The 27730-nt window shown below is 40.4% G+C and overlaps 1 protein-coding gene across 2 annotated transcripts; it reads right to left on the reverse strand.

Moving 5' to 3' along the window:
• Positions 1-355: 355 nt before the first annotated feature.
• LOC149410011 (uncharacterized) lies at positions 356-27598 on the reverse strand. 2 transcript variants are annotated; one of them, XM_089648841.1, is made up of 5 exons: positions 27407-27598; positions 14737-14841; positions 10860-13617; positions 6755-9277; positions 356-2515 (listed from the first exon to the last, which is right to left on the reverse strand). In XM_089648841.1, exons 2-5 carry the CDS (start codon positions 14836-14838, stop codon positions 2469-2471), a joined length of 5430 nt encoding a protein of 1809 aa, XP_089504967.1. In that variant the 5' UTR covers positions 14839-14841; positions 27407-27598; the 3' UTR covers positions 356-2468. The 2 variants fall into 2 exon arrangements, with proteins under 2 accessions (XP_089504967.1, XP_089504968.1); XM_089648842.1 differs by having other exon boundaries at positions 14684-14841.
• Between the last annotated feature and the right edge of the window lie 132 nt (positions 27599-27730).

Raw genomic sequence — 27730 nt, forward strand, 5'->3', positions numbered from 1 at the left:
AAAGTTGTTTTGTACATGGGAAAACATTAATTTCCTGAAAGTAACAAGGAAACAGTGTTAATTTCTCCATGGCAACAGTAAATGCGCATTTCAGCATAGTAACAAAGCAGAAATAATGTTTTTCGAAGAAAACTTCTTCTAACTGCTTTTCACTTTGTGATGGCATTATTTATTTTTTATTAAAACACAAATAACATTGTTTACATCACTTTATTTCGATACAAAATCTCAACATGTTTCATGAACCAAGTTCACTTCATCAGTATACTTGTGCTCCTGATGAAGTGAACTTGGTTCATGAAACATGTTGAGATTTTGTATCGAAATAAAGTGATGTAAACAATGTTATTTGTGTTTTAATAAAAAAAGAAATAATGTGCATTTCCTCATAATAACAAGAAATAAATGCGCATTTCATCATAGTAACAAGAAAAAAAGGTGCCTTTCCTCATAGTAACAAGAAAGAAATGTGCATTTCCTCATAATAACAATAAATGCGCATTTCATCATAGTAACAAGAAAGAAAGGTGCATTTCCTCATAATAACAAGAAATAAATGCGCATTTCCTCGTAGGAAGAAGAAAGAAATGTGCATTTCCTCATAGTAACAAGAAAGAAATATGCTTTTTCCCATAGTAATTGAAAAAATGTCCATTTTGCCTATAGTAACAACATTGATGGATTATATTTAGATAAGACATGAAGTGAAAAAATAGGTTCCACTTTTGTCCGTCCAATTAGTCCGATTTTGCCTCCAACGCTCCACTGACAGACAAAAACATTAACACGTTTTGACAAAATATTAGTACGCAATAGCGCCTCTAATTACATAGCTCCATGAGTAATAACGAAAAAAGATTTTTTTTGTAATCAATGGTCACCTGATACAAAACTATCACCAACTTATTTTAAAGCTCTTTACAGAGAATCAAAATGAACATGACAAATAGTACATTATGCTACCAATGTAAAAAGTGATCTTTTAGTGACGTAGCACGCAAGCCTTGCGCCCCCCGCACGTTCCATTAACTGATATATTATGTTTATATTTTATTGTGAACAAATCTCTTTGAATAAACAATGGAAGAATATGTATAAATTAAAATTTAACGGAGAACATAATTCACCTCACTTAAACAAAAAGCAAAAACATATAATTTGACTATGACCTATATTCAATTATAATATGTGTATGTATTTACAAAAGAAACCGACACGCATTTGATGCGTTCCTTCTCTCACATAGACAATTCTTTATTTATTTATTCATTTCTATCAATGTCCATCGCATTTCACTATTAGACGTTACATTTAAAATTAGCCATAGAAAAGAAATAAAAACAAAACAGAGCCGTGAACGGTTGCCCGCCCCCGACTATTAAAATCATTCACCATTCAATATTACACCTAAATACAATAATTATTAATTATAATAGCGACTATTGTACAAACTTCTTAAATACGAAAATATTCTGCAATATATTGTCCAGCTGTGACACACAATATTTACATTATAGTATAGAAATTCACAATTTACAATGTCCATTTTAAAAATAAATTTAGCATATAAAATATATATATATACGCATATATAATGTAATATATATATATATTATATATATACAAAATCTTTATACAAACGCACACAAACACATTAATATATAAGTACCATCTCAAAATATACACAAATCACTTCATTTTCATAATAACATTATCCTGTTAATTATTATTATTATTATTTTTATCTCCTTAAGATTAATAGCAGTTTTCTTTAACACTCCTTTGCACTTTTAGTTTTCTTTTTATAAATTATCTAGGTTTCTACTTGTGTTATTCTGTCTTCTAGCGTCGCGTCCGCCTCGCACAATGTTACATTATCACATATTTACGCACGCCGCACACCGCCCATCCCGTACTGTACGCACAAGTTATAGATTATGGCCATGCGAAGGAGTATTCTAACGACACCTTGAAATGTACTAAAAGAATTGATGCAAAATCTGTGAATGATATAATCATTACATGACTCAATTTACACTAACAACTCGCTGTCAACTGTCGCTGTATCCGATCACACTGTAAAACAGAAGTTGTGCCGTACAAGAATTACATAGCATTATGACTTTTAGAAAAGATTACAGATAATAATGCGTAAGTTTCTAAAAATTGAGAATGTAAAATGCTTCTAAACAAGTGTTTCAGTCTGGCAAATGAACAATTATACAAAAAATATGATTTTATAATATTCTTATTTTGTTAACATAGTTTCAGCATCTGGTCAAGAAAATGTTGGGCGGTAAAACTGTCGTTAGAACTTCAAGTGGCGATGTGTGTGTGTTGCTTGCTGCGTGGGGTGGGGGCTAGTCCAGCATGGTCAGGATGAGGTGCAGGGGGGCCAAGGGGGCCAAGGGGGGCGAGGCGGGCGGCGGGGGAGGTCCGGCGGGGGCGAGGGGGCCCGCGGCGCAGTGTCACTTGCCCTCGCGGGATCTCCGGCCACTCCAGGCTGGCTCCACAGCTGCAAATCAATACATTACTTTAGAATTATCGATATATGTATATTATAGACATAAATTGGGCGTTGGCGAATGTTGCTTTTACGTCTACACTGTTTTTCAAAACAGCATGTTTGTCCAACAGATGGTGCTTATTTCAAATCAAAAACATGTTTTTACCTGTCACAGGTAACATCTATATAATATATGTTTATAAAGTACACATGCCGATTTTAATGCAACTTTGTGTCAAAATTTCAAAGGAATCACGAGAAACTGTGGAGATTTTAGACTTCCAAAAACCAATTTAATGGGAACCCAAAATAGTCTCTATTTTAAAGGATTAAAGGTTTTTAATGAATTACCAACAGATGTTAAAGAAGCTAAAAGCCTTGATGCTTTTATTGTATTTATTTTTTTATTTTATTTTATATTATAGAAACAAACAGTACATGATTTACAGAGATGAAACAATATACATGAATAAGATACTTCATGTTGGGTACCTATGATATGTTTCCTTGTAATGTCTGCTAAGTGGTATGTTTATTCCTTAATTACCAGGTGACGTGTGTAGTATATAGGTGTGTGTGTAATGAATGTGTGTGTGTATCTGTGTGTCTGTATGTATGTATGCGCATTGAGCAGTTTAAATTATTGACATGATGCCACACTTGAATTTGGGCAGTGAATCTGAAAAAACGTCAATGTTAGAGTTTAGACAAATATTATTTAGAGTATGAAGAGGTCGGTTAATTGTAGAATTAGATGCTGCATTTGTTTTATAATTAAAGCTGCTGCCACACGCAAAGCTCACATCAAAAGTTAATGTACAGCGCATCATCATTTCTACCGACACACGACGCTATCAAATATTTCTTCCTATGGTAGGAGAGGGGGTCAGTTGAATTCGAGAGCGGCCGAGGAACATAATTTCATCTGTCAAAGTGACAACTTTACTTACTGACAGCTTGAGCACGTTTTCGAAATGGATGATACTCGTCGCCTATTGCTGGATCTGTTGGACAGCTCATCCTCAGATGATGATGCCGCCAACTATATAATTATAAATGCTATTTATAAACTTTTTAGATTTTAAACAATCTGCGCATAAATAGCGCATTTTCACATAACCTGACATAACCTCTCCGTCGAATCAGGAAATTCGCAGTTCGCACGCCGATCGACGAAAGCGACATATAATAAATTATTGTAAAATAAACTTTCGTCCAAGCCGTCCAACTTTTATCAAAAAACCGAATGATATTACCATATAAACATACTGAGATTAAAAATATGATTAACTTTGAAAGGGCGAAAATTTGTTTACTTCAAATTCAAATATTGATTATATTTATATTTTAAATATATGTTAAGTATGTTTGCCAAATAAAGTTTTTTTTATGTTTCTAAATGTACTAGCACACATGAGACGATATGAGCTAACATAATAAATAAGAAATGCATTATTAGGCTGCTTATGTCATGGCTGTCAAAGGGAACACGGAACTTAGTTGGTAGCTCCGTAATTAAAAAGACCCCCTCTCCTTTTTACGGCGGAGAGGGGGACGCATAACTTTTCAAATATCGCGTCGGGAGCGGTTACGTAAAATAAATTCGGTTAGCGAAGTTCAGAACCACACTTATCCCTTTACAACCGGCTTCACACGAGAGTGAGTTTGTGTTTGAAGACAGAAAATAAATTTGTTTTTGTGAACGGAACCGGTGTCGATTGAACGTCCGGGAGCTGCTTATTTAGGGTACTTTCAAGCGCACATGTTTCAACCAGTAAGTCGCCCAGCCCTATGAGATCATAATTAAGAGCTTTAACAATGTAGCCCATCACAATTTTAAAATTTTTTGCCGGTTGCAAAGGGTTATAGCGCGTTATCTTTTTACGTGTGTCGGGTCTGTATGGGATTGTATGGCGAGCGCTATTGTGCTTTATATTATCTGTTGATGTGAGCTTTGCGTGTGGCAGCACCATAAGCGTGTGGAATAGCACTGTATGTCGTGTACTTCTCAAAGGTATGTTAAAGTTAATAAGGGACAGAAGTGTATTTTCGTGGGTTATGCCTAAAAATGATAAAGAATAAGTTTTAGATGTATTGTGAAGTGTCCTTAATGTAATAGAAATAAGTTAAAAGGTTTATACTAGATATAAAAATGTTAAAAAAATTATAACTAAATAAAAACATAATTTTTATTTATAAAGAGAAATATTTAAAGTAAGAAATATGATGTGCTATAGGTTTCTTTTCCACTAATAGTTTTTAAAAAATTGAGACATAATCACAGGAAAATGTAGGTTAATTTATCCAAGTTTTTTTTACTATAAAATGCATCTATTATTTTAAAATATATTTTTTTTAAATCCATTCGACTGAGGATTGGAGAAATGCTTGTATGTTCGCGTGTGTATTAGTGATTGCTACCAAAAGTTGATAGAATGCATTAGACATATTTCATAAAGACAAAAAATGATTTGCTAATAAAGGAAACATGTTTTGCCTTTCAAAATAGAGTTCAGGACAAAACCGCGAGAATTAACATTTTTTACAGTTACAGAAAACAGTTTTTGGTAAAAAAAACTTCTTTGGTAATTCCCAGTTTTCTAGACAAATTTGGTTAGCACCAGATTGTATTATATTATCGGTAAAATATTAATACAAATATGAACACACACATTTAGAAATAAACAACAAAAAATAGTGATAATTAATAATAATACTGTTGTTTTTTCAAGAATGGGCAGCTGGCTCCCCTAGTGGGCCAGTAAGGAATTGACACAATTAGGTAATGTTGCGCCGTGTCTTGCTGCATGAACTTGCACATGGGTCTTAAAACTGTCAGTATTGGAGATTTCTGCTTTACCGTCACGTATTTAGCATTTGTAGCGCGCAGTATTTGGTCCGATGCACGGATCCGAATACTTTCACCCTCACACGCATAGCGCCGTCTCGCTCGGCCACTTTCAGCCCATCTCCCGTACTACCCTGCCCCAAGGGTATATAAGGCCGTGCAGGCCTATATGGAGTCAGAGTATCCAGTATCCAGTCTCCTGGTTAAACTAAGCAACAGAAACCTAGTGGTCATTGCCCAGTTAAACCCTGCCCAGTACCAAGTGGAGAGAACCCGCCGGGTCCTCCTTGGGAATTCAAGTAACAGCTCCCTCGGGGATATTACTTGTCAGGAAAACCTCAACCCAACTAAGAGAGCACGGGTCCTCTGTGTTTAAGTGTTTATTGAGAACGTTAGTGATCATTGTTTTTTACTATAAGCTGTGAACCCTGTATGTAAGAGAAATAAACTGACCAACGCTGAAAGACTATTTTCTAACAAACACCCTGACACACATTATTATTATTGAATGAGAAGGCAGCATTGTGCTGATGCGCTCGTATTTGATTTCATAATAAGTTTAACAGTAGCTGAGTGGTTTCTGTGGTTACTTCTCTACAAATAAGAATCCAGTGGAGCTTTAAATAGGTTTATATGAGTAGAATGGATGACATGTTGTGGAAGTTTTTTCCGTGCATCCACTGCACTATTTGCTCCAAAGTCTTTCCTAGCAGTGTTGGTGGTGAATTTCTTGGATGCCAGGGCAACTGTAATGTCTCCCCTTTCTCTTCTTTCTTTTAACGTTGGTAATCTTGGTTCCTCGAGTCTACCTTCATATTAGCAGTCTTTCAAAGCTCTTGGTATCTTTGTAAATCGTCTCTGTACTCTCTCTATTAGATCTCTATCTTTCGCAAAACATGGACTCCATATCTGTAAAGCATATTCTAGGAGATGTCGCACATACCTTTAGTACATTTTTTAAGGCCTTTTCTGATAACATATTTATCGAATATGCTCTTTAGACAATCCCAGTGATACGCAGTTCCCATTTTGAGTCTCAAGTACGATATAAAATTGAACAACTTCTACAACATGTCAACAAATCAATTTGGGAGGCATTTTTGGGTACGGCCGCCCCGTTAACAATTGGATAACCAACACCTCTGTTATTAGGCCACAAGTAACCCCTAGGTTACCCTGGTTCGCTACGTTTGGTGAATTAGCATGGATGCCCAGGTTCATCAGGTGAGGAAAAGTTCAGGCCTTGGCGGTGGATGCAACAACAACGTACTTAAATTAGATATGAGCGCATCAGCAAAATGCTGCCTACTCATTAAATAATAATAATTTATAATATAATAATATATACATGTTAGATCATATTAAATAGCAAATAATAAGGATTACAGTTCAGTCCTCACCTGCGCTGCGAGTTTTCCTGCGCGCTCCTTCCTCGGCTCCCTCTTTCCCCTTGCGGCCCCCCGACTGCCGCACCGACCTGCGCGTGCCCACCTTGTCCTCCCCCAGCCCCTTCACTGCTACGATCTGCTTGGACACAGATCCACTGGACGTGGACGAACACGACGAGCTCGAACCCGGAGACACCTGACTCTTTCCGCCACCACTCGACACTTTGCTGTTTTGATTTCGCGTCACATGCGGGTTAGGCTGCTCAGTCTTTGTCGCCACTTTGCTCTTTACTTTCCCGGCGACGGCGATTAAAGGTTCGTCGCTATCCGAGTCTGATTCTAATTGTTCTGTGGGGTCGCCGGTCTTTTCTTGTCCCTTTCCCGTCAACAGTGTCGGTTGTTGGGTTTTGACTTTGTTTTCATTAGTTATGGTCTTCTCGCTTTCTTCAGAGAGTAGTTTCTTTTCGGAAGGTTCTTGTTTGGGCTGTTGCAGAAGTGGCTTGATTTCGCTGACTATCACTTGAGCAATAAGGTCACCCGTTTTGATGACAGTTTCCGACGGGTTTTCAACACACTTTCTTAACTTAGTTTTGCTCTGCAGATTGGGTGATAAGCCGTCTTCGCAGCTAATGCTGGAGTGATTGGAACTCTCGGACTCTTGGCGTTTTCTCTTGGTGGCGGTGGTGGGGGGTACAGTCTTGTGGGACAGGGCGATCTTGGGACTCATCTTGTCCACGGAGCCGCTTCTCAGGTTATTCCTCACGCAGAAGTTAGCGGGGGAGTTAGCTCTGGAGTCTGGCTTGAGGAGGTTGGGACTGTGCTTGGGGGTTCTCAGTTTGTCCGCTGGGCTATTGAGTTTACTGCTGGACCTCGTCCTGACCGTGCTCTTGATAGAGTTCTTCTCGGACACGGATGGAGAGAGCGAGCTGATCTGCTTCTCGGCATATTCAGAGTTGGGTATTTCAATCAGCAGTTGTTCGAGAAAGTGCTTGTCAGGAAATTCACATTTCTCTAACCTCTGGCAGGCCTCGTTGACGGGCCTCTCCTTATTGCAGTCCTTATCTTCCCCGCCGTCAGTCTGCCGGGGCTTGTCTCCGCTAGACTCCGTGCTAGTTTGGTTTCCTTGGGCCTGCGAGCTCTTGCTTCTGGAGGTGTCTGGGGCGTGTTCCTCCAGGTCTGAGAGTTCAGATTCTCTCATCTTATCGGGGTTGGAGTAGGTATACAAGGCGGGGGTGACCCGTAAAGGCAGGGGGTCGTAATCGTCCTCGTCTTTGGCGAGGCTTGACTTTCCTTGGCAGTTGGTTAAGGAGGTGCTTCTGCCGTTGAGGTCTTCGGCTTTCCCTTTAATCTCGCACTCCACCTTAACCTCGCTCTTGGGACTGGGCGACTCTCTTCTCTTGGTCTCAGTCTCTCTCGGTGCTCCTCTATAGTCATCTATCCGGTCCATGAATTCTTCCTCCTTCTTGATGACGCTTTTATTTTCATTGACATCTTTACTCATTATGAGGTGCTTTTCATTACCTACGAGGATACACTCCAGGCTCTGCTTGGCCAGGTTCTCACTGATGAAGTCTTCGATGAAGCGGTCGTCCTTCATGAGGTCGTCCAACTTGTGGTCACCATTGAAGGCCGTCTGGTCCGAGTGCAACCCCTCCATCTTGGCCAGCTCTGCCTCGATGTCGCCCATGTCGTCCAGGTCGGCCAAGTGCGTGTACTGAACGTGCATGGCGTAGCCACCACCCTTCTTCAGCTCCGCACTCCGGAACACCTCTATCTTGAGGTCATCGTTGGAAGACAGGTCGTCTAGGAGTTCATTGCGGGTTTTGTCGGAGAGCAGGGTGTGTGCGGTGGAGGGGGGAGAAGGTGGCGGGGGCACAGGGCGGTCGGCCGGAGACTGAGAGGCCTGGTTAGGAGACTTCTCAGAGAGGGCGTCCATGGACTCGATGCCCGAGTCCTCGCCCTGGGCCTGGGCCCCGCGGGACTCCTGGCTGGGACTGCGCGAGGAGGGCTCTCCATCCTCCACCAGACGCTCCTCCATCTTCTTCATGACATTCATTTTGAAGTTGACTTGTTGTTGTTGTTGGTTATTTTCCACCAGTTCATCCACCTTTTTGACGAGGCCATCTTTATGGGAGCCGACGTTGGAGTCTCGCGTGAGGAGGCTGTCATACTTTTTAGCGCTGTGAAATTTAGCGTCTTCGAGTAGTTTCTGTTTGAACTTGGCTTCCATCTCTTGTATGTTTCCCTGGGGCAGGACGGTGCGCGGCAGGCCAGAGCGCTCCGCCAGCATCTTGGAGTAGGACTTGGTGCGGTCCTTGCGCGGTTTGGGGCTGTAGGAGGGCAGGGGGGCGCCCAGGGGGGGTGCGGGGGCGGGCTGGGGGGTGGCAGGCAGCACGGTGCCCTTGTTGGTGGAGCCGATGGGCGAAGGGGGTGCCACCACGGACACGGGGGGCGCCGCCACCCCCGCCAGGCTTTTGCTCGCTCCTCCTCCCGAACCTGTTCCTACGCCTGACCCCACTCCCGATGCGCCATCTCCTGCAAAAACACACACGTACAAATCAATACACTACTCCTCATTCCTCAACTTCAATTATATAGACTATATTTAAAGTACTTTGTCAAATCTAATCACCTCTGCAATTTCCAATAAACTTTCTAATGTGAATCATACCCGCCAAAATAAAACGCAAGACCATACTTATTGCAATAGTACGGACAAATTTGGAAAAATTTCCAGTTACACAATAGAAAGCATTTCAAAAATTATGAATCCTACTAAACATGATAATCTGAATCTTTCACTAAAACTGTAAAACCACAAGTTTAAATTTGGCTGAAGCGTGCAATTTCAGGTTGAAAGTAATTTTCACTCAACCAAGAGTAAAGTCCACCAAGTTCAAGGAATAACCTCAGCCAGCATTCCCATCAAGTGTCATCAGCATATTTTATGCAACAAGATCAACAATATTAGTTTTTGCAAACTAGCATGTAAAATAAAATATCTATGTATGTATTCAGAATAAGTGCAATAGTATTTAAATTATGTTAATTTACTAATTAACCTGTTAGCCGGGTGAGACGAAATATTTCCTCATTGACTTAAACTGAAACTTGGAGTTTACTTGACTCACTTTGTTTTAACCACTTACGCTATTACCCGTGCAATTCATTTGTTCACTTTTGGGAACAGTTCATAGAAATCGTTGTGCCTCACTTACTGGCATGGTGACAAATACGATCTAAACTGTGTTAAAAGAGAAAACACAACGCTTTATATTCAAATCTCGAAGTTAACCATAGAAGAATTAAATTGTACACCTTGATGAAGCCAAAACGTACCAACTGCAATTTGGGAAATTTTGTGTTTATTTTTATGTGAAATGGCAAAAAAGTAAGGTGAAAATAATGATTTTGTAATATATTTTTCTAAAAAAATGTTTTTTTTTTTTTTTCAATTTTGTTCAATTTTGTTCAATTTTAATCAAAAAAATGTATTGTGAGCCAATTTTAAAACTTTTTGTATTTTTGCAATTAAATTTAAATATTCAAGAAATTGTATTTATTTCTAATAATTAAATTTGAAAGCATATTTCATCACCTTACCAAAAACAGCTTTTAGTTTTCCGATACGTTCAGAAATATTCCATTTATTTGGAAAAATTCTCCGACCTTTTAACAAGTACCCTCAAAAAATACACCAAATATAGCACATGTGCCGTTTCTCAATATACACAGTGTCCGGAAACTAGCAGTAAAGCGGGAAACCGGTGAATGTACTATAGAGAACAGAAAACATATATATTTTTCAATTTTAGTAACTTTTTTCCTTTTTTTAACTTATGGGGTCATTGAACTTTTGGAGATGCATTTTTAAGATAGAAAAAAAGCCGACAGATTTTTTAACTAAAACTGAAATCAACAATGATACCAATGAATACCACAAAATAGACTCCAAACTTTGTAAAGGGTGTAAACCAAAACCTCATTTGATCTAGGAGATTGGGCACACCACAAAAGACATTTAAAAAGCAATTCCTAAACTTTAGGTAGATGGTAATTTGAGCAAATGAACATTTAGAAAATTGGGAAGGTTAATGATAGAGTTTAGAATAATTACCAGGTAGGGCCATGTCAGCTAGCGCAGCCTGGCTCAGCTTGCGCCTCTTCTCCCCGGACACGATCCCGTTGGGGCCCACGTCCCCCGTGCCGCCGAGACTGCGCTTCACGCCCCCCGCGGCCCCCGGCGCCCCGGCCCCCCCACAGCGAAAACTCGACCCCTCCCCCTGCTTGGCCGCACCTGCCCCACTTCCCGCCTTGTGCGGGCTGGCGCTACTGCCGCCAAACTTGCCAAACACCTTCTCTCTGTAACCCTCGTTGTGGGAATACTTCCCCTCCTTGTCTGAGTTCTGGCCGCTTTTAATGATTCCATCCTTCTCTTTGTTGTTGTCTTCGGAAGACTTTGAGATGCTCGTTAATCTTTCATTGCCCATCTTCGCTCTTTTGGGTTTGTTCTTGAGGAACTCTAGCGACGGACCTTTTTGAGGGTGGCCCGACTTGGACAAGAGGTTCGGCGACTTTGTGACTATGTGCGCATTCTTGTAAAGGGATTTCATGTGGTAGTTGCCCACTGGTTCGGCCGGTTCTCTCGCCTTGCAGTGAGCGCCGATCTCTTCCGCCTCACCGAAGTGGCTGTTTTGCTTCACGGGTCGTACAGCCTTAGAATCCGAAGCCTTGGCAAGATCTAGCGGAACTTTTGATACAGTCTCTTCCCCTTTTTTAGAAGATTCCATCATGCCTTGCTGTAAATTCTTGGTGTCTGATTTTTTGTGGATTTTGTTATCTAACGCCGTGAAGGTTTCAATCAGTTTCCTTATTTTGGATTTCTTGGGGGTGCCGTCGTCCGTAGCCGACACGTCATTGGAGATTAAAGCTTTCTTCTTGTCCTTCTTGGACATCTTGATGACAGCGGAGTTCCGACCCCTCAGACTTATGTGCAGCGGGGGGACTCTCAGCTCTTCCCCGGGCGTAACCGCCGTGGAGTTGCTAGCCGAGGCGGCGGAGGCGGGCTTGCCACCCACCACCCCTTTCTTGGCCGCCTGCGAGTTTACAAAACTAACGTCCGCCTTGTACACAGGGGCCACTACGGGTTCTGACTTTTCAAGTTTCAGCCTCAGTTTGATCTTTTCTTTTTCTATGCTGGCTGTCTTCTCGGGGGGCTCGGGAATGCTGGGAGCGGTGGGTCGGGGAGGCAGAGCGGGCTCCTTAGGCAGGGGGGTCTTTAGCACCTTCCCGTCCTTGGGTAGCGGCCTGTCCTTGTCCTTCCCAGTTAGTTTGTCCTTGAGCGAATTTGGCCTCAGCTGCTGTTCCTTCGACAGGGATTTCTCCTTCATCACCTTGGCCCCGGGCAGGCGGCCCTCTTTACTAGGAACTTTTTCCTTCTTGACGACTTTGGGCTTGGAAACGGCCTTAGCCCCCTCCCCGCTGTTAGAGCGCGAGGACTCGGGGTCGCTAGCATCCGAGTCTGCCTTCTTGGAGAACTCCGTGGAGCCAGACGTCTCATCATCGGAGAAGAAGGGATCAGGCTTCTCCAAGTGCGGTGCATCAAAGTATGGATCCGAGGGACGCTCATCCTCCGCCTCGCTGGAGGAGGACTCGGTGGGCAGTGGTTCCATGTCACCTGTCAGGGAGTTGATCAGGTACTCCCGATGCCCGCCCCGGCTGTTGAGCACCAGTGGCGGGGTCGGGGGTGGCTGGGCGGGAGTTTGCGAAGGCTGCGGGGGCTGGGAGGGCTGCGGGAGTTGAGAGGGCTGTTGGACTCGGACAGGCTGAGGCAGCGGGGAAGGTTGGGGCAGCTGGGAGGGATGAGGCAGCTGGGAGGGATGGGGAAGTTGGGAGGGATGAGGCAGCTGGGAGGGATGGGGCAACTGGGAGGGATGGGGCAGCTGGGAAGGATGAGGCAACTGGGAGGGTTGAGGCAGCTGAGAAGATTGGGGCAGTTGGGGGGGATGGGGTAACTGGGAGGGCTGAGGGGATTGGATGGGATGGGGCAGCTGAGTGGGTTGCGGGGGCAGGGGAGGTTGCGGAGGAACTTGCTGCTCGCACAACAGGTCCAGCTTTGTATCCTGCAGCTCGGCAATGTCCAGACTGAGGTCAGCAGCACTCAGACTGGGCAACAGCTGGTCCAGGTCGCAGGGGTCGGGCGGGCTGGCAGGCAGGAAGGGAGAGGAGGAATGAGCCTGCGCCGCGCGCTGCCTGGCGTTGTACTGCTGCTGGTAGCGCTGGAACTCCTGGAAGCTGGACTGCGTCTCGCGATCCATGCTGCTGTTAGTGGGCAGGAGCGTGCGCAGCGTGTCGGGGATGGGTGGGGGGCGGCGGTAGGGCGGCGCGGCAGGCGGCTCGGCAGGCGGCTGCTCTGTCTGCAGCAGATTAACCAGTAGTGGAGAGGAAATGGCTACGGCAGGCGGTCGCTTGGCGGGATAGGGCGGGGGCGGTGCCACAAACGTGCCCGGGTGGCTGGGCCCGGGCAGGCCCAGGGTGTTCTCCTTGCGGTGGATGACGCGCGCCTGCGTCATACTCTCAAAGGCGAACTCGCGGCGGTCCTGCGTGGCGGGAGCGGGCACGAGTGGTAGTTTCCCATCCATGGGACAGACGGTGTTGGGGGCGGGTGCGGGGGAGGGCGGCGCCGGCTCCGCGCTTGGGGGCACATCGGGCGGGGGCTGCAGGCGCAGGGACACGGCGCGGTCCCCGTCCAGCTGCACAGACAGCACTCCCAGGGCGCGGAGCTGGGGCGCCCCGGCCGCGGCCAGCGCGCGCAGGCGCAGTGCCGCCGCCAGTGGCACCGACAGCGTCACCCGCACCGAATTCCACGGCTCCACCTGTCGACAACCAAACAAACATACCTTAGCATATATACATACTCCTTAAACCAAGAGTCATTGCCAAACATAGATGACCTGGCAAACATCATTACAAGAACTTTATAGCTGACAAAGGATAAACGGTGATACAGAGGAGATTAGCACAATAGGCCTATGACTTAAGTGCTTACAGGAACTATATAGACCAAGGCTGCCCAACCTTTTTAGCAGTTGGGCGAAATTGACGATTTTGAATCACTGGCGGGCCACTGAATACCTGACGGTTCCTATTTCCATGGGGGGGGGGGGGGTTGTTAGAGAATTTCTATAAAACATAATTCCCCACAAAAAAAAATCTAAATAAGTGCTCCCCACAAAATATTTGAAATCCATGGGGGGGGGGGTTGTTACGGAACTTGAGAAAAAATTCCGCACACCCGAACATCATATGTGATACCCCACAGCAATTTTTCGAATGGGGGGGGGGTGGCTACAGGATTCCATTTCGACGCAAAAAATATTATGTCGAAATCCGGTGTATTTTTGTTTCAAAAGTAAGTTCAACTGGTTAGATTTTTTCGTCGCTGATTCTCGTTCTGAGTAGCCTAAATAGCGATAAATCGCCGTCGTTGGCAACACTGGTGACCGCGCGCAAGCTGCATTGTTTGTTTTACCGCGGGCCCGCGACACTTTTTCAAATTGGCGGATTGGCGGGTTTTTTGAAAATGTTTCACGCGGGCCACTTATAATTCGTTCCAATTCGGCCACAATGTGGCCCGCGGGCCTGGGGTTGGGCAGCCTTGATATAGACGATCTCCGTATAAGTAATCAGCCATTATTGTAGTTTGGTTTTCAAAGACAAAATTTAAATAATGAAGAAAGGTTTATAAGTCTACCGGTGGGTTACTGCTAATCATGCTAATTTTCTAATAAATTTAAAAATCTGAATTATAGATTAACACACTAGTTCATCATATTATTTACTTTAATAATATTATTCATTTAAGGGTCCATTATGGGGTTATTATTTATATGTTAGTTGTAACTGATTAACAAGACAAGAGAAGAGAACAGTGTGTCCAACCATGTAGTGTGGATCCACGACGTGGATGGCTGTGGGCGGGCGGGGGCTCTCACCTGGTCCAGCGGGGGCGGCGGGGGCCGGCCCGGCGGGGGCGCCGGCAGGTCGCCCGAGACTGTCACCAGCAGTCCGACGCCAAGCCTTTCCCCGCAAGACATCTCCTGGAATTGCAAAAAAACACCTTAATAAACACTCGTAAGCAAAATCAGCTGTTGGGCTAGAAGCATAGACATCCAAATTTATAGATTTGCTCTAACATAATACCTGGGTGACATTTCGCCGTGATGGAGGCAAACCATGTGACCATATTTTTGGTACAAGGGGGGTTCGAGAAGGCTTTGAATAAACAACGACATCAGTCGTACGTTGACAGAGCACACATGCGCAGAAAAGTAAAGTTTTCTAAAGTAAGGCAACAAATTGGGTTGCGTAGCGACGCAAAAATGAGTGAGGTCAGTAAATTATAACACATTTGTAAAATTCGATTGCTTACCGCCCCATGGGACGACGGGCTAAATAGTGTAACAAATATTTGATTTTGGAAACAAGCTCAAACTCTTGTTTACCCGATTTGGGATTGGTAGTTAAGTTTTCTAAATCTGCAATTAAATTAATTATAAAAAGACTAGTAATTTAGGGACTAAATAGTGATATGTATTACAATGCGAGTTGCCTGTATTTTCAAATCACAGCAATTGAGATGGTCACACCACCTCCCCGCTCCGCGCACTTGGTTTGTTCCCGTTTCCCTTTTGGGCTGGTCTATTAATTCAGATATCTGTGTTTTTTTACTGTTCAAACTGGAAGTAACCAGTATATTTTGGCTTATTGCGCTGGTTTGATATTTATGTTGGACAGTGTAGTATTCAGGTATGTTGTTTTAGTTTAAATTTTAAAAAAATGTAATGTACTTAAAATAGATTTTTAAACATTTCTTCTGTCAGAGTAATCTGTTCTAACCAGATTACTAATCTTTTGTAATGTCCTTTCCATTGTATGTATGCCACCATGTAGAAGGTCAAATTATCTAAAATATGAACATGGGATGGTTTATACCAGAGGTTCCAAAACTTTTTTGCCCCGTAGAGCCTGCCGAATAGTAACATAGCCTTAGAAAAAGTTATTCGTGACTCAGGCATTGAGAAAAGAGGAACGATATTTGACAACTCTGTGCAACTATTGGCTTACGCTGATGATATCGACATAATTGCGAAAAATCCCGATGATTTACAAGACGCCTTCATAAATCTTGAAAGTTCTGCCAAAAATATGGGTCTTGTAGTAAACCAGCAGAAGACCAAATACATGGCCGTAGGATGTACCCTACAAACCCCATCTCTCGTATGTGGAAGCCAAAATTTTGAAACGGTACCAAGATTCACATACCTGGGCTCCCTGATAACAAACAATAACACTACAGAGGAGATCCAGAAGCGCATCGTGAATGCAAACCGCTGCTATTTCCGCCTACAAAAACAAATAAAATCCAGACTGCTTTCCAGAACCACCAAGGTATTAGTGTACAAAACACTAATTAGACCAGTGCTTACATACGCAGCCGAGACGTGGGTTCTAACTAAGAAGAATGAGCGAGCACTGGATGTTTTTGAAAGGAAAATTTTGAGGCGCATCTTCGGACCGGTTCTAGAAAATGGATTTTGGCGCAGAAGTTATAACAATGAGCTCTATACTCTGTTTAAGGAGCTAAACGTCACAAAGTTCATAAAACTGGGAAGACTTCGGTGGCTAGGTCATGTGAAGAGAATGACCGAGCATCAAGAACCAAAGTCCCTGCTGAGCTCAAGACCGATAGGGAGAAGGAGCCTGGGAAGGCCAAGGTTAAGATGGAGCGACAACGTCCTCAAAGATTTGTCTGCCTTGGAGCTTCGAAACTGGAGAGAGCTGGCGCGGGACCGAGATGAGTGGAGGAAGACTCTTGAGGAGGCCAAGACCCACCAGGGGTTGTAGAGCCAAAAGTGATGATGATGATGAGAGCCTGCCGAATATTGAATTTTCCTAAAACTTTTAACGTCCCATGTGATAATCATTTATTTTTTTAGTAAAAATATTCCCTCTCCTTGTCTGCCCTACAACCGGGTGGCGGTATAGTTGCTCTGTCTTTACATTGTGCAGACAGGGGCACCCTTGTAAGGTATTACACCAAATGAAAATGAAGCAGGATAAGCAACGGGAATTTCATTATGTAGTTAACCCTACAGAACTGCCCCTTAAGTTCTTTGTCAGTGCTTATTCCGGTCAGTTCTTCTTGTCACATGATATCCGATTCTTTAACGTTGCATTTCCATAGTCAAAATGTCCTCAAACTCAGTTTTGAAATCTGTGTGAAGTGCATTTAAATGTTAAACGTCATTATTACCCTGGACGTTTTTCAAAAACAAGTTGGGGAACTAGGAAAATTCGCGGCTTCCGATGTGCAATGTTTTGCTTGAATATATTAATTCTGAAGAGAAAAGGAACGTAGACTCTATTTATATACCTCAATTAACAACTTTATGAAATATAAAAATACAAATATCAAATAAGTAATTTCTCAGTCTATTATTTTTGTGTTAGGTCTATTGTGTCATTTACGGAACTTTTAAATGTTGACTTGAGGTAAATGGGGGTCCGATCGTATGTACCCCCATTTGAATCTCGTGGACCCCCAAATTTTTTTCTCGCTGACATAGACCCCCAGCATGCTGATATCGATATCGGGGCCCATATAGACCACTTTTGGAACCTCTGGTTTATACACTTAATTTATATATGTAAAAAGGTTTTAGCTTTACACCAAATAACTATCCTTATATCGTGGGGTATTATCACAATTCGGTAACTCCGAAATCAGCCGATTTTTGGAATTACACACAAAACTATAATTTTATTTCCTCGCCCATGTATACAAAGGTATGGTTTTGTGTTTAACTCGAAAAAGATTTACCTAGTTATAGTAATTAGAGTAAAATCGATCACTCATTTTACACCTCCCACTGTTGAAATGTTACGGTAATACTACACAGTGGAAAAAATGCCATAGAGTAAAGAAAGATCGATGCGGTCGCCGTCGTAGGCCAAAAATACCCGTCGTACCTGAGACCCGATTACCTGTCACCCTCAATACAATACATGTCATCTTACAATAAGCGGGTATTGCACAATCGACCCAGGACTAGTAACCCCATGGTATAATAGCAGCGATCCTCTCTGGCTTGTCTCTCGACCCATGGCTTTACGTCGCAGTGGGAGGGATATGTTCATACGTCCGTCACTCCTGGACACACTGATCCCTAGATTCCTATCCACCCCTCATGCCTTTTACCTACCCAGAACTTCCTCTCCTTCCTTTCCTTAAAGAGCCCTCAGTAATAAGATTTGTAATAAGAAGGTTGCACTGGGCAGGACGCGTGGAGCAAGGAAGGAGATTGCCAACCATCAAAAATGTTTAAATATATAAGGCTGCAGAATGAACGAAAAATAGTTGTTCGGATGGTGTGGAGGCCAACAACGCTTCCTTGGGCATAAGGAATTGGAGGAAGACAGCAGAAGAACGGTGGGAGTGGAGAAGTTATATGGGAACATAGGTCTATTTGTGTCTAGAAGAATAAAAGTAAATAATAATGACATGAAAGTGAATGGTAGAAGTCGGGGGTGCCTGAGGAAGATATGGCATGATACAGTGAATCAAACACGTGAGGGGGGGTTATGTCAACAGTCAGAATATATGTATGAATATGGATGAAAGGAGTAGTGTATTCCAAAACAGAATGTCTCTCCGCCTTATCCTGCAGTGAAGCATGATGGTTAGTTGAAGAAGTCTGGAAGAATTTTTATTTTGGAAAGTTTTTTGCAAAATGTACAAGGGAACTACATACTCAACAGTAAAGTCTTATGATCATCGTAACATCTAGGTTATGCCATCTCATTATAAGGTATTTAACAAATTTAAATTACAAATTAATACATGGAAATCAATATAAAAATATATTTAAGTTAGGAGCGATTTTTTGTTTATTTATTTATTCGATCTGGTATTGAATTCAGAGCAACGAAATGCAATCTTTCTAATAGAGCTGGAATCAATAAGGCAGTTGACAATCTTATACAGAAACAGTTTGTGAAAAAAAATTCTCCATTCGTAAAGAGTAATATGATACGACAGGATGTTTTTCCCAAAAATTTAGTTGAAGAATATTTTCAATTCGGTTAGTATGAGTTTAGTATTGAAGATTTGAAATGACAGATCAAATTCAAGATGAGATCTTACGTATGCCATATACAGTAGTTCAAATGTAAAAAGGTTTATTGAATGGTTTTGTAATGCGTAGAATGAAGCCCATTTAATTAATTTGTGTTATTTCACAATTAATTTATTTAAAATATTATATATTGTATTGCAGCACTTATAGCCAGGTACTTCCCAAACTTTCTCTCACAACATTGCTCCAGACGGTTGGGAGCAGGTTGGGTCTGTAGCGCGATATTAGCAATAAAAATACTTTCCTAAACCAGTCTACGTGAGTAATATATATATATTTACAATAATTGTGAGAACGTACTGTATTTCGTTTTTTTTCACAGTAAATTTAAAAAAAAAAGTATATTTTCAAAGCCAAATGAAAGAGAAAATCCGAAAATGACTAGATAACGAAAAATAAATGCTGATTTCAATAGAATTTTCTTTCATTTTGGAGGCAAATGAACTTATGTGGATTTTGTGGGGAATTTCAACATCTCTTCCTTCTCTGTGGGTATTTTAGAACATGTGCATTGGCAACCCTGGTCCACATTCACATTGGAACTAATGAAAATGTTGTAATGCAGGTTTTAAATACCTGTAAATATTTGTAACAGGTGCAGTCATCGATGTATTTTTGCACTTTGATTCAATACAATAACGTTAGTGATGAGATTCTAACATTTCACTTAGTGTTCTTCAATGATAAAAGCAGATAATCTTAAAAATTAAAACGTCTCGACTCCCATTCAAAATACAGCGCCGTTTGAAAAACAAAAATAGGCTTTTTGAGACTGGTGATTGGTGACTGGTGACATCACAGGTCACATCCATAGATTTGTTGCATTTTCGGTAGATCTGAAAAATTAAAACTTTGAAAATTGTAGCTATTAAAACTAACTAAAAGAAAAAAAAATACTGCTATTTAAGTTAATAATTGATTAAAAAAAAGTTAAATATACTGGAGTCCTTATTACATCATTTTTTTAATTTTATTTTTTTATATTAACTCCACACAGGAGGCCCTGAAGAAAATAATTTCCCTCAGGGCCTATGTCATCTTTGGGGATGCTGTGTGGAGGGTCTTTTTGTGGAGAGGAAGGAGTGAACATGGGTCTTGAAGAGTCCCAAGTTGTAGGAGGGAGGAAACACAGAAGCCGGCAGTTCGTTCCACAGCCGAGCTGTTGAACTTAAGAACGAATCGTAGAGGCGACCCGTTCTCATGTGACAAATGTCAACCGTGTACAAATGTTGGGCGCGCATTGGCGTGTATCCCGATTACGCACCGGTGCCGAAGGGATCAATGACGCTAGTTCCTCAGAGCATCTTCCATTGTAATACCGATAGAACAAGGACAGCATACCTACCTGACGCCTGTGCTCTAAAGATTGCAGTCCGTTTGTTAAGATTGGGGAATCTATCAAACGGACCGCCCGTTTCTGCACAGAGTCAAGGGTTTTTTTCAGGTATTTAGGGGCTCCGGACCAGAGATGGCTGCCAAATTCGACAGTAGGGCGCACTTGCGATTTGTACAGGGTCAGCAGTTGTGTACTATTAATCATGTCACCCCTATCCAATTTGCAATCAGTGAATATTCCTCCACTGCATATTTCTTTTTGAAAATCAATAAAACTGTGTTTTTCCAATCGGTATGAGAATTTTTTACTGTTATAATATGATTTGTATAGGGCTATTTTTGTGAAAAATCTCAAGGGCGCTGTACAAATATATTTTTTCCAAGGATTTATCCTACTACAAATAAGGAATTCCAGGCTTCTTTTTTATTTCCCATTATGAATGTTCCCCTCTAACTTACTGGTATTTTTTGTTTACTAATGTCGATTTAATACTAAAAATAATTTTCAAAGTTTGCGTTTTCCAAAGCCCACCAAAACGATTGAAACCTGGCAGAGTACGCGTGACATCATATGTACCTCAGTTTTGTCGGTTGACGGTGAGGTCAATTCCAATAGGGTCAGTATGAAATTGGAAAATCCTAATTTAAATATTTAACAAATTTCTAAAAATCATGAATTCTTTAAAAATAATTTGTATACCACGTGTGCGAGTCTATGCAGCACAAAATCGTCCAACATTCTAATGCATGCAACAGACCGACCCAATAGGCATTGGTGCAAGGTCAGACAGAACCCACTGACCAAAACACAGAGCGTGTAAGTGTCTTACGGTTTTAACCGTTTTTAAATTGCGTTAAATTGCAATACTAATCTCTAAATAGTATAAAACAAAGTCACTATCCGCGTCTATCTGTTTGTGCGCTTAGTTCTTCTAAACTATGCAACAGAGTTTGATAGGGTTTTCACTATCATTCAGAGAATTTCTTCCGGAAGGTTTATATAATATAATACATGGATATTATATTTATTGACAGTAGATATGAGCAGCTAGTTCTATATATAATAAAACTTAATATATTCATAATTAGTGTTTTTTATTTTTAATATTTTTTACTAAGTTCCTTATTATAGACAAGTCTAACAGCTTCATTTAATTCTAAGCAGAATCAATCTGTCTTCCTAACATATAAAAAAAATACAGAATTTAATTGTTATAAAACGAGTAATTGCAATTTTTGTAATTATACTATTATGAATATTTGGAGCAAAAACATTGTCTTTCACCAAGAAACTTTTGACAAAAATGGTCATCACACAAATGCTGTTCGCCATATAGAAATACTAAGGAATTCGAAGCAAGATAAAGTTAGCTACGTGGGACTACGCTTAGAACGTAGCACGGTTAATGGATGATTGAGAGAAGCAGAGGTCTCACCCACAGAAAGAAGATGTGAAATAAACTGTAACCTTCAGATTGATGAGAGCCACCAGGAATGGGCAATACTGGAGACATTTGAGGAAGGCTTGTCACAAGGTTTACAAAGAAAATAAGGAAAATTGAACGGTAATTAATTTATAAAGAACTACGAGGAATGCTTCGTATTATTTGCTTGTTTTGCCTCATCGTTAATATACATTTATAACTGCAACAATAGTTAGCTTCAACGAGGAATGACTTTCTCTCTCGAGCCAAAGTTTTCCCAAGAATATTACTTTCAATAAATCGAAGACAGTGGTCATACACTTTTGGCAGAGGGTTCAGTATTGAGAGCTCTGATGTCACGTTGGGAATAATGACTTGATATTTATGTTTTTTTTACATTATGACCGTAAACGACAATTGTGTTTGCAAGGTGGTTGAGCACGCCGGCCACACTACACATGATTTCTAGTTTATAATAATATATGTTACTAGCTGAAGGGGAACCGGCTTCGCTGGGGGTGTTATCCTTAGGAGGTAGACATATGCCATCGCGGACGTTTCTCTAGACCTTTTTAAGATATTAAATTCAGTAGTACATTGTTTTGATGTATCTCGTAAGATTTTGCCAGCGTTAGCAATGTAAGCGCCTGAAAACATATTTTTTACGACTTGATTACAAAACATCGACTTTTCTTTACTTTCTACAAATATAATTGTAGAAAGTAAAGAAAAGACTTTCCTTGAAGTCACCGGACATGATGTTAAAAATATATAAAACATATGTGCGACCTCTCCTGGAATATGCTTTCCAAATATGGAGTCCTTACTTCGCAAAGGATATAAATCTGTTAGAGAGAGTACAGAGACAAAATACCAAGAGCTCTGAAAGATCTACGATACGAAGATAGACTCGAGGAACTAAGATTACCAACCTTACAAGAAAGAAGAGAAAGGGGTGACTTGATCGAGACTTTCAAAATTTTATCTGGACATTACAGTTGCCCTAGCATCCAAGAAATCTTCACTACTAATAAAAATATAAATCTCCGTGGACACTCAAAAAAAATTACCAAAACGCCTTTTGCATCTAATCCTAGAAAACACTTCCTTGCAAATAGAGTAGTGGATGCTTGGAACAAACTCCCACAACATGTCATCGATCTAAGTCCTTTCTTCTCTCCAAATGTGAATCCAAAAGAGCTTTGAATAAATATAAATCAATTCAAAGCTCTTTTGGATTCACATTTGGAGAGAAGAAAGGACTTAGTTCAAACTTAAAACAACTCAATTACTGTCAAACTTGTTGTGAAATCAGATATGAGCGCATCAGCAGAATGCTGCCTGCTCATTACATAATAATAATAATATGCATGCATTATATACATAAACCTTCCGGGAGAAATTCTCTAAATGATAGTGAAAACCTATCACAATCTGTTGCGTAGTTTAGAAGAACTAAACGCACAAACAGACAGACACGGATGGTGACTTTATTTTATACTATTTATAGAGATGGTTATTTTACATTATATGTACACCTATTTATTTATCGATTGATTTATATGTATCTACATTGTTAATAAAATCACAGATATATAGATTTACAGCATTAGAAATGCACCAATTTGCCAGTGAATACATACTGCTAAAAACTTTTAACTTGTGAACGAATTATAAAACTCAATTATAATAATTGTATCTATCACATTCAGACAAATCACTCTCCCAATAGATGAATCCACAGGATGTTATTACAACATCTTACAAAGAACTAGATGACGTGTAGACTTTATTCTGTAGAATTTTTGCACTTCTCCTCAATACGTTGCTTTCACATAATTATTGAAAATTTTTACGAAAGTTTCCTTGGCAGACAATTTGAGTGAATCCTGAGTAGAATGAGGCAGAGCAATTTCCCTTCATTCAAATTTTACCAGCTTCCTGTTACGGAACCAGGATTGATCCAGAAACAACGAACAAAACCTCGGCCTTTGAGTACATTTGTTACCACGCTATCAACAATTTAGTTTAGTTTTATTAAAATCACTAGCACTCCAGTTTTCCTCACAAGCTGTTAGATTCTAACATTAGGCATTTATGATAATTATGGATAATCTATATCTTCTTTAAATAGTATAAAATAAAGTCACTATTCCAGTCTGTCTGTTTGTGCACTTAGTTCTTTCAAACTATGCAACAGATTTTGATAGGGCTTTTACTATCATTTATAGAATTTCAGTCGGAGAGTTTACGTATATAACACATGCATATTATACTTATAGAAAGTAGAGAAAGTCAATGTTTATCCTAGAATTCACAACTTCAAAATACATACAACCCATAGACATATGAATATTAGTAGACCTGCCCTAAGTGATTAAAAGCGTATTATCCCCACTCCCCATACCGGTTCCATTGGAGCCGGCTGGGCTCGCGTATGGCCTCAAGTGAAATTTGAAAACGTGACGTCATCATTCTTGTGGGAACTATGGTCGAGGCATCATCGGTTCATTTTACGAAATAACACGGCAAAATGTTGACTTGTACTATGAAAACTTGTAAAAATAGATGTGAAAAAGAGAATAAACCCAATTGTCGTATTACATTCCATATATAAGCATTATTTTACTTTATTTTAAGCATATTCACATCGTATAATATAGATCAGTTTTAGAAACATATACTATCACATCGAGAAACGTCTGGACGCGAAACACAAAGCTGGTTGGTTGCTGGGAAGTAAATTATGAACATTTATAAAAGTGTCTTAACTAAATACTTAAACGAAATATTCGACTCTGAAAATACAACCGAATTTTTTTGCCGAATTTGGACTTCGCAAATGTTCAATAACGTGGCGAGTAATTTGCGCTCCCATGTAAAAATGTCTATTCATTCAAAAGCAGATTTTACTGTCAGATTGATTTATTGACGAATCACAGTCAGCTTCACCCCCTTCGTTCTTCAACAGTTGATTTTACCCCTCGCCATTATCTTCTCGTCTATTAATTCCTATGTCTGTGATACAACCACATATTTTAACTTCCCTACATAGAAGGCGGTCTGTGGCAGGACAACGTCTTATTTTATAAAATGCACTCCACATGATTGAGTTAAATTCTAACTGGTTTCTAAAAATTCAGCCTGCATATGTTTGTGCTCGCAAAACTTGAAAGTAGTCGACCGATATCGCCGAAACTTTAAAAGTTTGTTCTTATTAGTGCCAGGAGTGTTTAGAGAGTTGTATGAATGGTAGAAGAAGTTGGGGACGCCTGAGGAAGACTGAAGTCGAATAAAGGTCGATATATTGCAGTTTTTTTTAATGATAACAATGTGGTATACAGTAGTAAATGGTGAAAGTCGGGGACACCCGAGGAAGACACGGCACGATCAAGTGAAACAAAAACTTATAAAAAGCAAAATTTTTTAATTCTTTATAATAATATTATTTTCACCTTAAAAATAAACTCAGTTATCAGAAACACTAGAATTTACAACCTCTAAACTTTACTCCAAACCATTCATAACCCCGACCAACAGCGGGTATACATCAGTTCGTATATTACATTATAGTAATAATATTAAGTTCATCAAGTTCACAGTAATTCGAGGTGGGTAAAAATTAAAATTAAATATTTCCCTAACCACCGCACATTTAACAGGCACATATTAGGAAATTACACTTCACTTCAACTTAATTACTACAAGAAACAACGATTTACATCGGGATAGAAGGTAAAAGATGCATTATAATTCCATTTTTATTCAAAGTTCTTAAAAACGATCCCTTTGCCGCCATTTTGGACTTTTTTGTATGAATTAACACTTGCGTAAGTTTCGTTTCAATCTAAATATGCATAAATAACTTAATTAACCCAATCTAAGAACCTAATTTGTTCATGTAAATAGTTATAGTAATTATTGAAACAAAATGTAATTTCCATGAAGGGAAATAATTACCAAATTAAATCATCACCTGTCATCAAGTGCAACGTATTTCACCGTCTGAAAGTGCACAGCATGTCATAGCAAAAATAACTGAACTGTCAATAGTTTTGAATAGGTTATGTGTCAAATCACTAAGTGACAGATTGAAATCTGTTGCTGAAGCTTTGACAAAATTCGTTTCAAGGACATTGCAATTGTAATTCAATCGTATTGCGAACTTTCAATTTGAATAAATCTAAAGTATCAAAAAAGTGACTAAAAGAATGACAGAAAAATAATAAATAAAAAGATTCCGATAAAAATAACATGGGAACCATAGCTTTTCCTACTTCTACACAACTCATACAAACAGAACATACATGACACTTCAATATCACTAAAACGTCAGGTTAGGTTAGGTTTAGACGCCACAATTTCGCTCCTGACATCAAAAATAGATTCTTCCACATCCGTGGGCCATCTTCATTAGCAGAATACCAGTTCAAGCCAATTCGAAGTGAAAAAGTGAGGTTGGGGAGATAACTTCCTTGTTTGTGTGTGTATGTATGTATTGTCATTCTATTCTAACTAAATTATATCATTATAGGCGACAATTAATCATTCGAGTATTAAAAATTGAAGCCATGCCTTTTCTTTCTTATTTTTAATTTAACATGGCAATGCAATTTTGAGTGGATATAATTAATCGCGATTTTATTACTTGTGCGAAATCGGTGACGGGCAAAACTGTCGGAGGTAAATGGATTTATTGCCGTAGGTAAATAATATGAATTGACTTTCATCGTTAATTGAGGAGTCCATTTTTGACCAAAAGTCGAAAAAATGCCTCAAGGTTATATCGAGGGGGAAATTTCATCAATGAAAATCGACTAATTTCGTGGAAGTTTATAATTGATTGGATTTTGAACTGGCCGGAAGAAACGTTTTGGGGAGGGAAATGTAACTCCAAACGAGACAACGGCGGCAAGTGAACTCTGGAGTTGACTCTAGTTTCCTGATAATATCTGCCAAAAAGCCAAATCACAAATCCGACCCAATTAAGTTTTGGTCGCGAGCGATGCCGAGGGAAATGTTTTATAAATGCTAACGAGATATTCCCGCTTCTCTCAAGGGGGAATGGGCCAACTTGTGACGTTATTTTTGGGAATGTCAAAATCCGATGCAACATATTTGGAAAGTCAGAATCGAAGACAGCCAGTGCAATTTGAACGTATTTTCTGCTACGTACCTCCTCCGTTGCGCCGCACGTTCGTTATTCCACATTGGCGGTACGTTTATATTTTGACGAGTTTCAATTTGAACGAGTAAAATTGACATCGCTTTCCGATTCTTGTACGGTAATATTTCTACTAGAAAGGATCAGATTTTATATCCAGTCCGACAAAACATGACACTTGGTCAGTGGGGCCACGAGATACGACAACATTGTGCCGAAACAGCCTGTTGTCGATTTGTCGAGGAAAAAGTCAGATTTGACCATCGAAATTCCTTCGAAAAAGCGGAATTAACATTTCAGTGACGCAAAGCTTATATCGAGAAGCACCGCAGCCATTTTGAAATGTACGGGGGAGTAGGCAACGGCATGCAACATTTGACAAATACGGCGCACTCAAACTTCATTTGGGAAATCAAAACACATTTCTCTCGCAGAACACGAACTTTTAACATGTAAATCTAACTCTAGTATCCTCAACCGGAGACAAACGACGCGAACGAGTTCACCAAAACAACTTAAGCGACATCCGACAAATTCAGCTTACCCCATTTGCATGACACACTTTTATCACTAAAACGACACTTCACACACTCAGAAACCAACAATTGTTATTTTAATAAGTATTTTAAGTGTCTCCACTATCATATTACAGTGATTTTGTTGTGAAAAACTCGACGAGCGGTACCGCGTATAATTTACAAATAGTCGATTTGGTACGAACAATAACAACGGGCGCCATTTGCAATTTCAGACTTGACATGCGCACTCGCGTGTTGGAAATATCTACAATAAATAACAACTTTGAACGGCGTCGTCGGATGTTTGTTCATTAAATAAATTCGTAAAAATGCTTTTGTTTTAAATAAAT

This window comes from Hesperophylax consimilis, chromosome 28 (assembly GCF_061612785.1).
Source record: "Hesperophylax consimilis isolate HC1 chromosome 28, BYU_Hcon_1.0, whole genome shotgun sequence".
Lineage (NCBI taxonomy): Eukaryota > Metazoa > Arthropoda > Insecta > Trichoptera > Limnephilidae > Hesperophylax > Hesperophylax consimilis.

Excerpts from the sequence above, each read along its gene's own strand:
- LOC149410011 (XM_089648841.1), bottom strand. The coding sequence starts at position 14,838 with ATGTCTTGCGGGGAAAGGCTTGGCGTCGGACTGCTGGTGACAGTCTCG. Across the intron at positions 13,618-14,736 it reads CGCCGCCCCCGCTGGACCAG|GTGGAGCCGTGGAATTCGGT; the intron begins GTGAGAGCCCCC and ends GGTTGTCGACAG. Across the intron at positions 2,516-6,754 it reads CAGGAAAACTCGCAGCGCAG|CTGTGGAGCCAGCCTGGAGT; the intron begins GTGAGGACTGAA and ends ATTGATTTGCAG.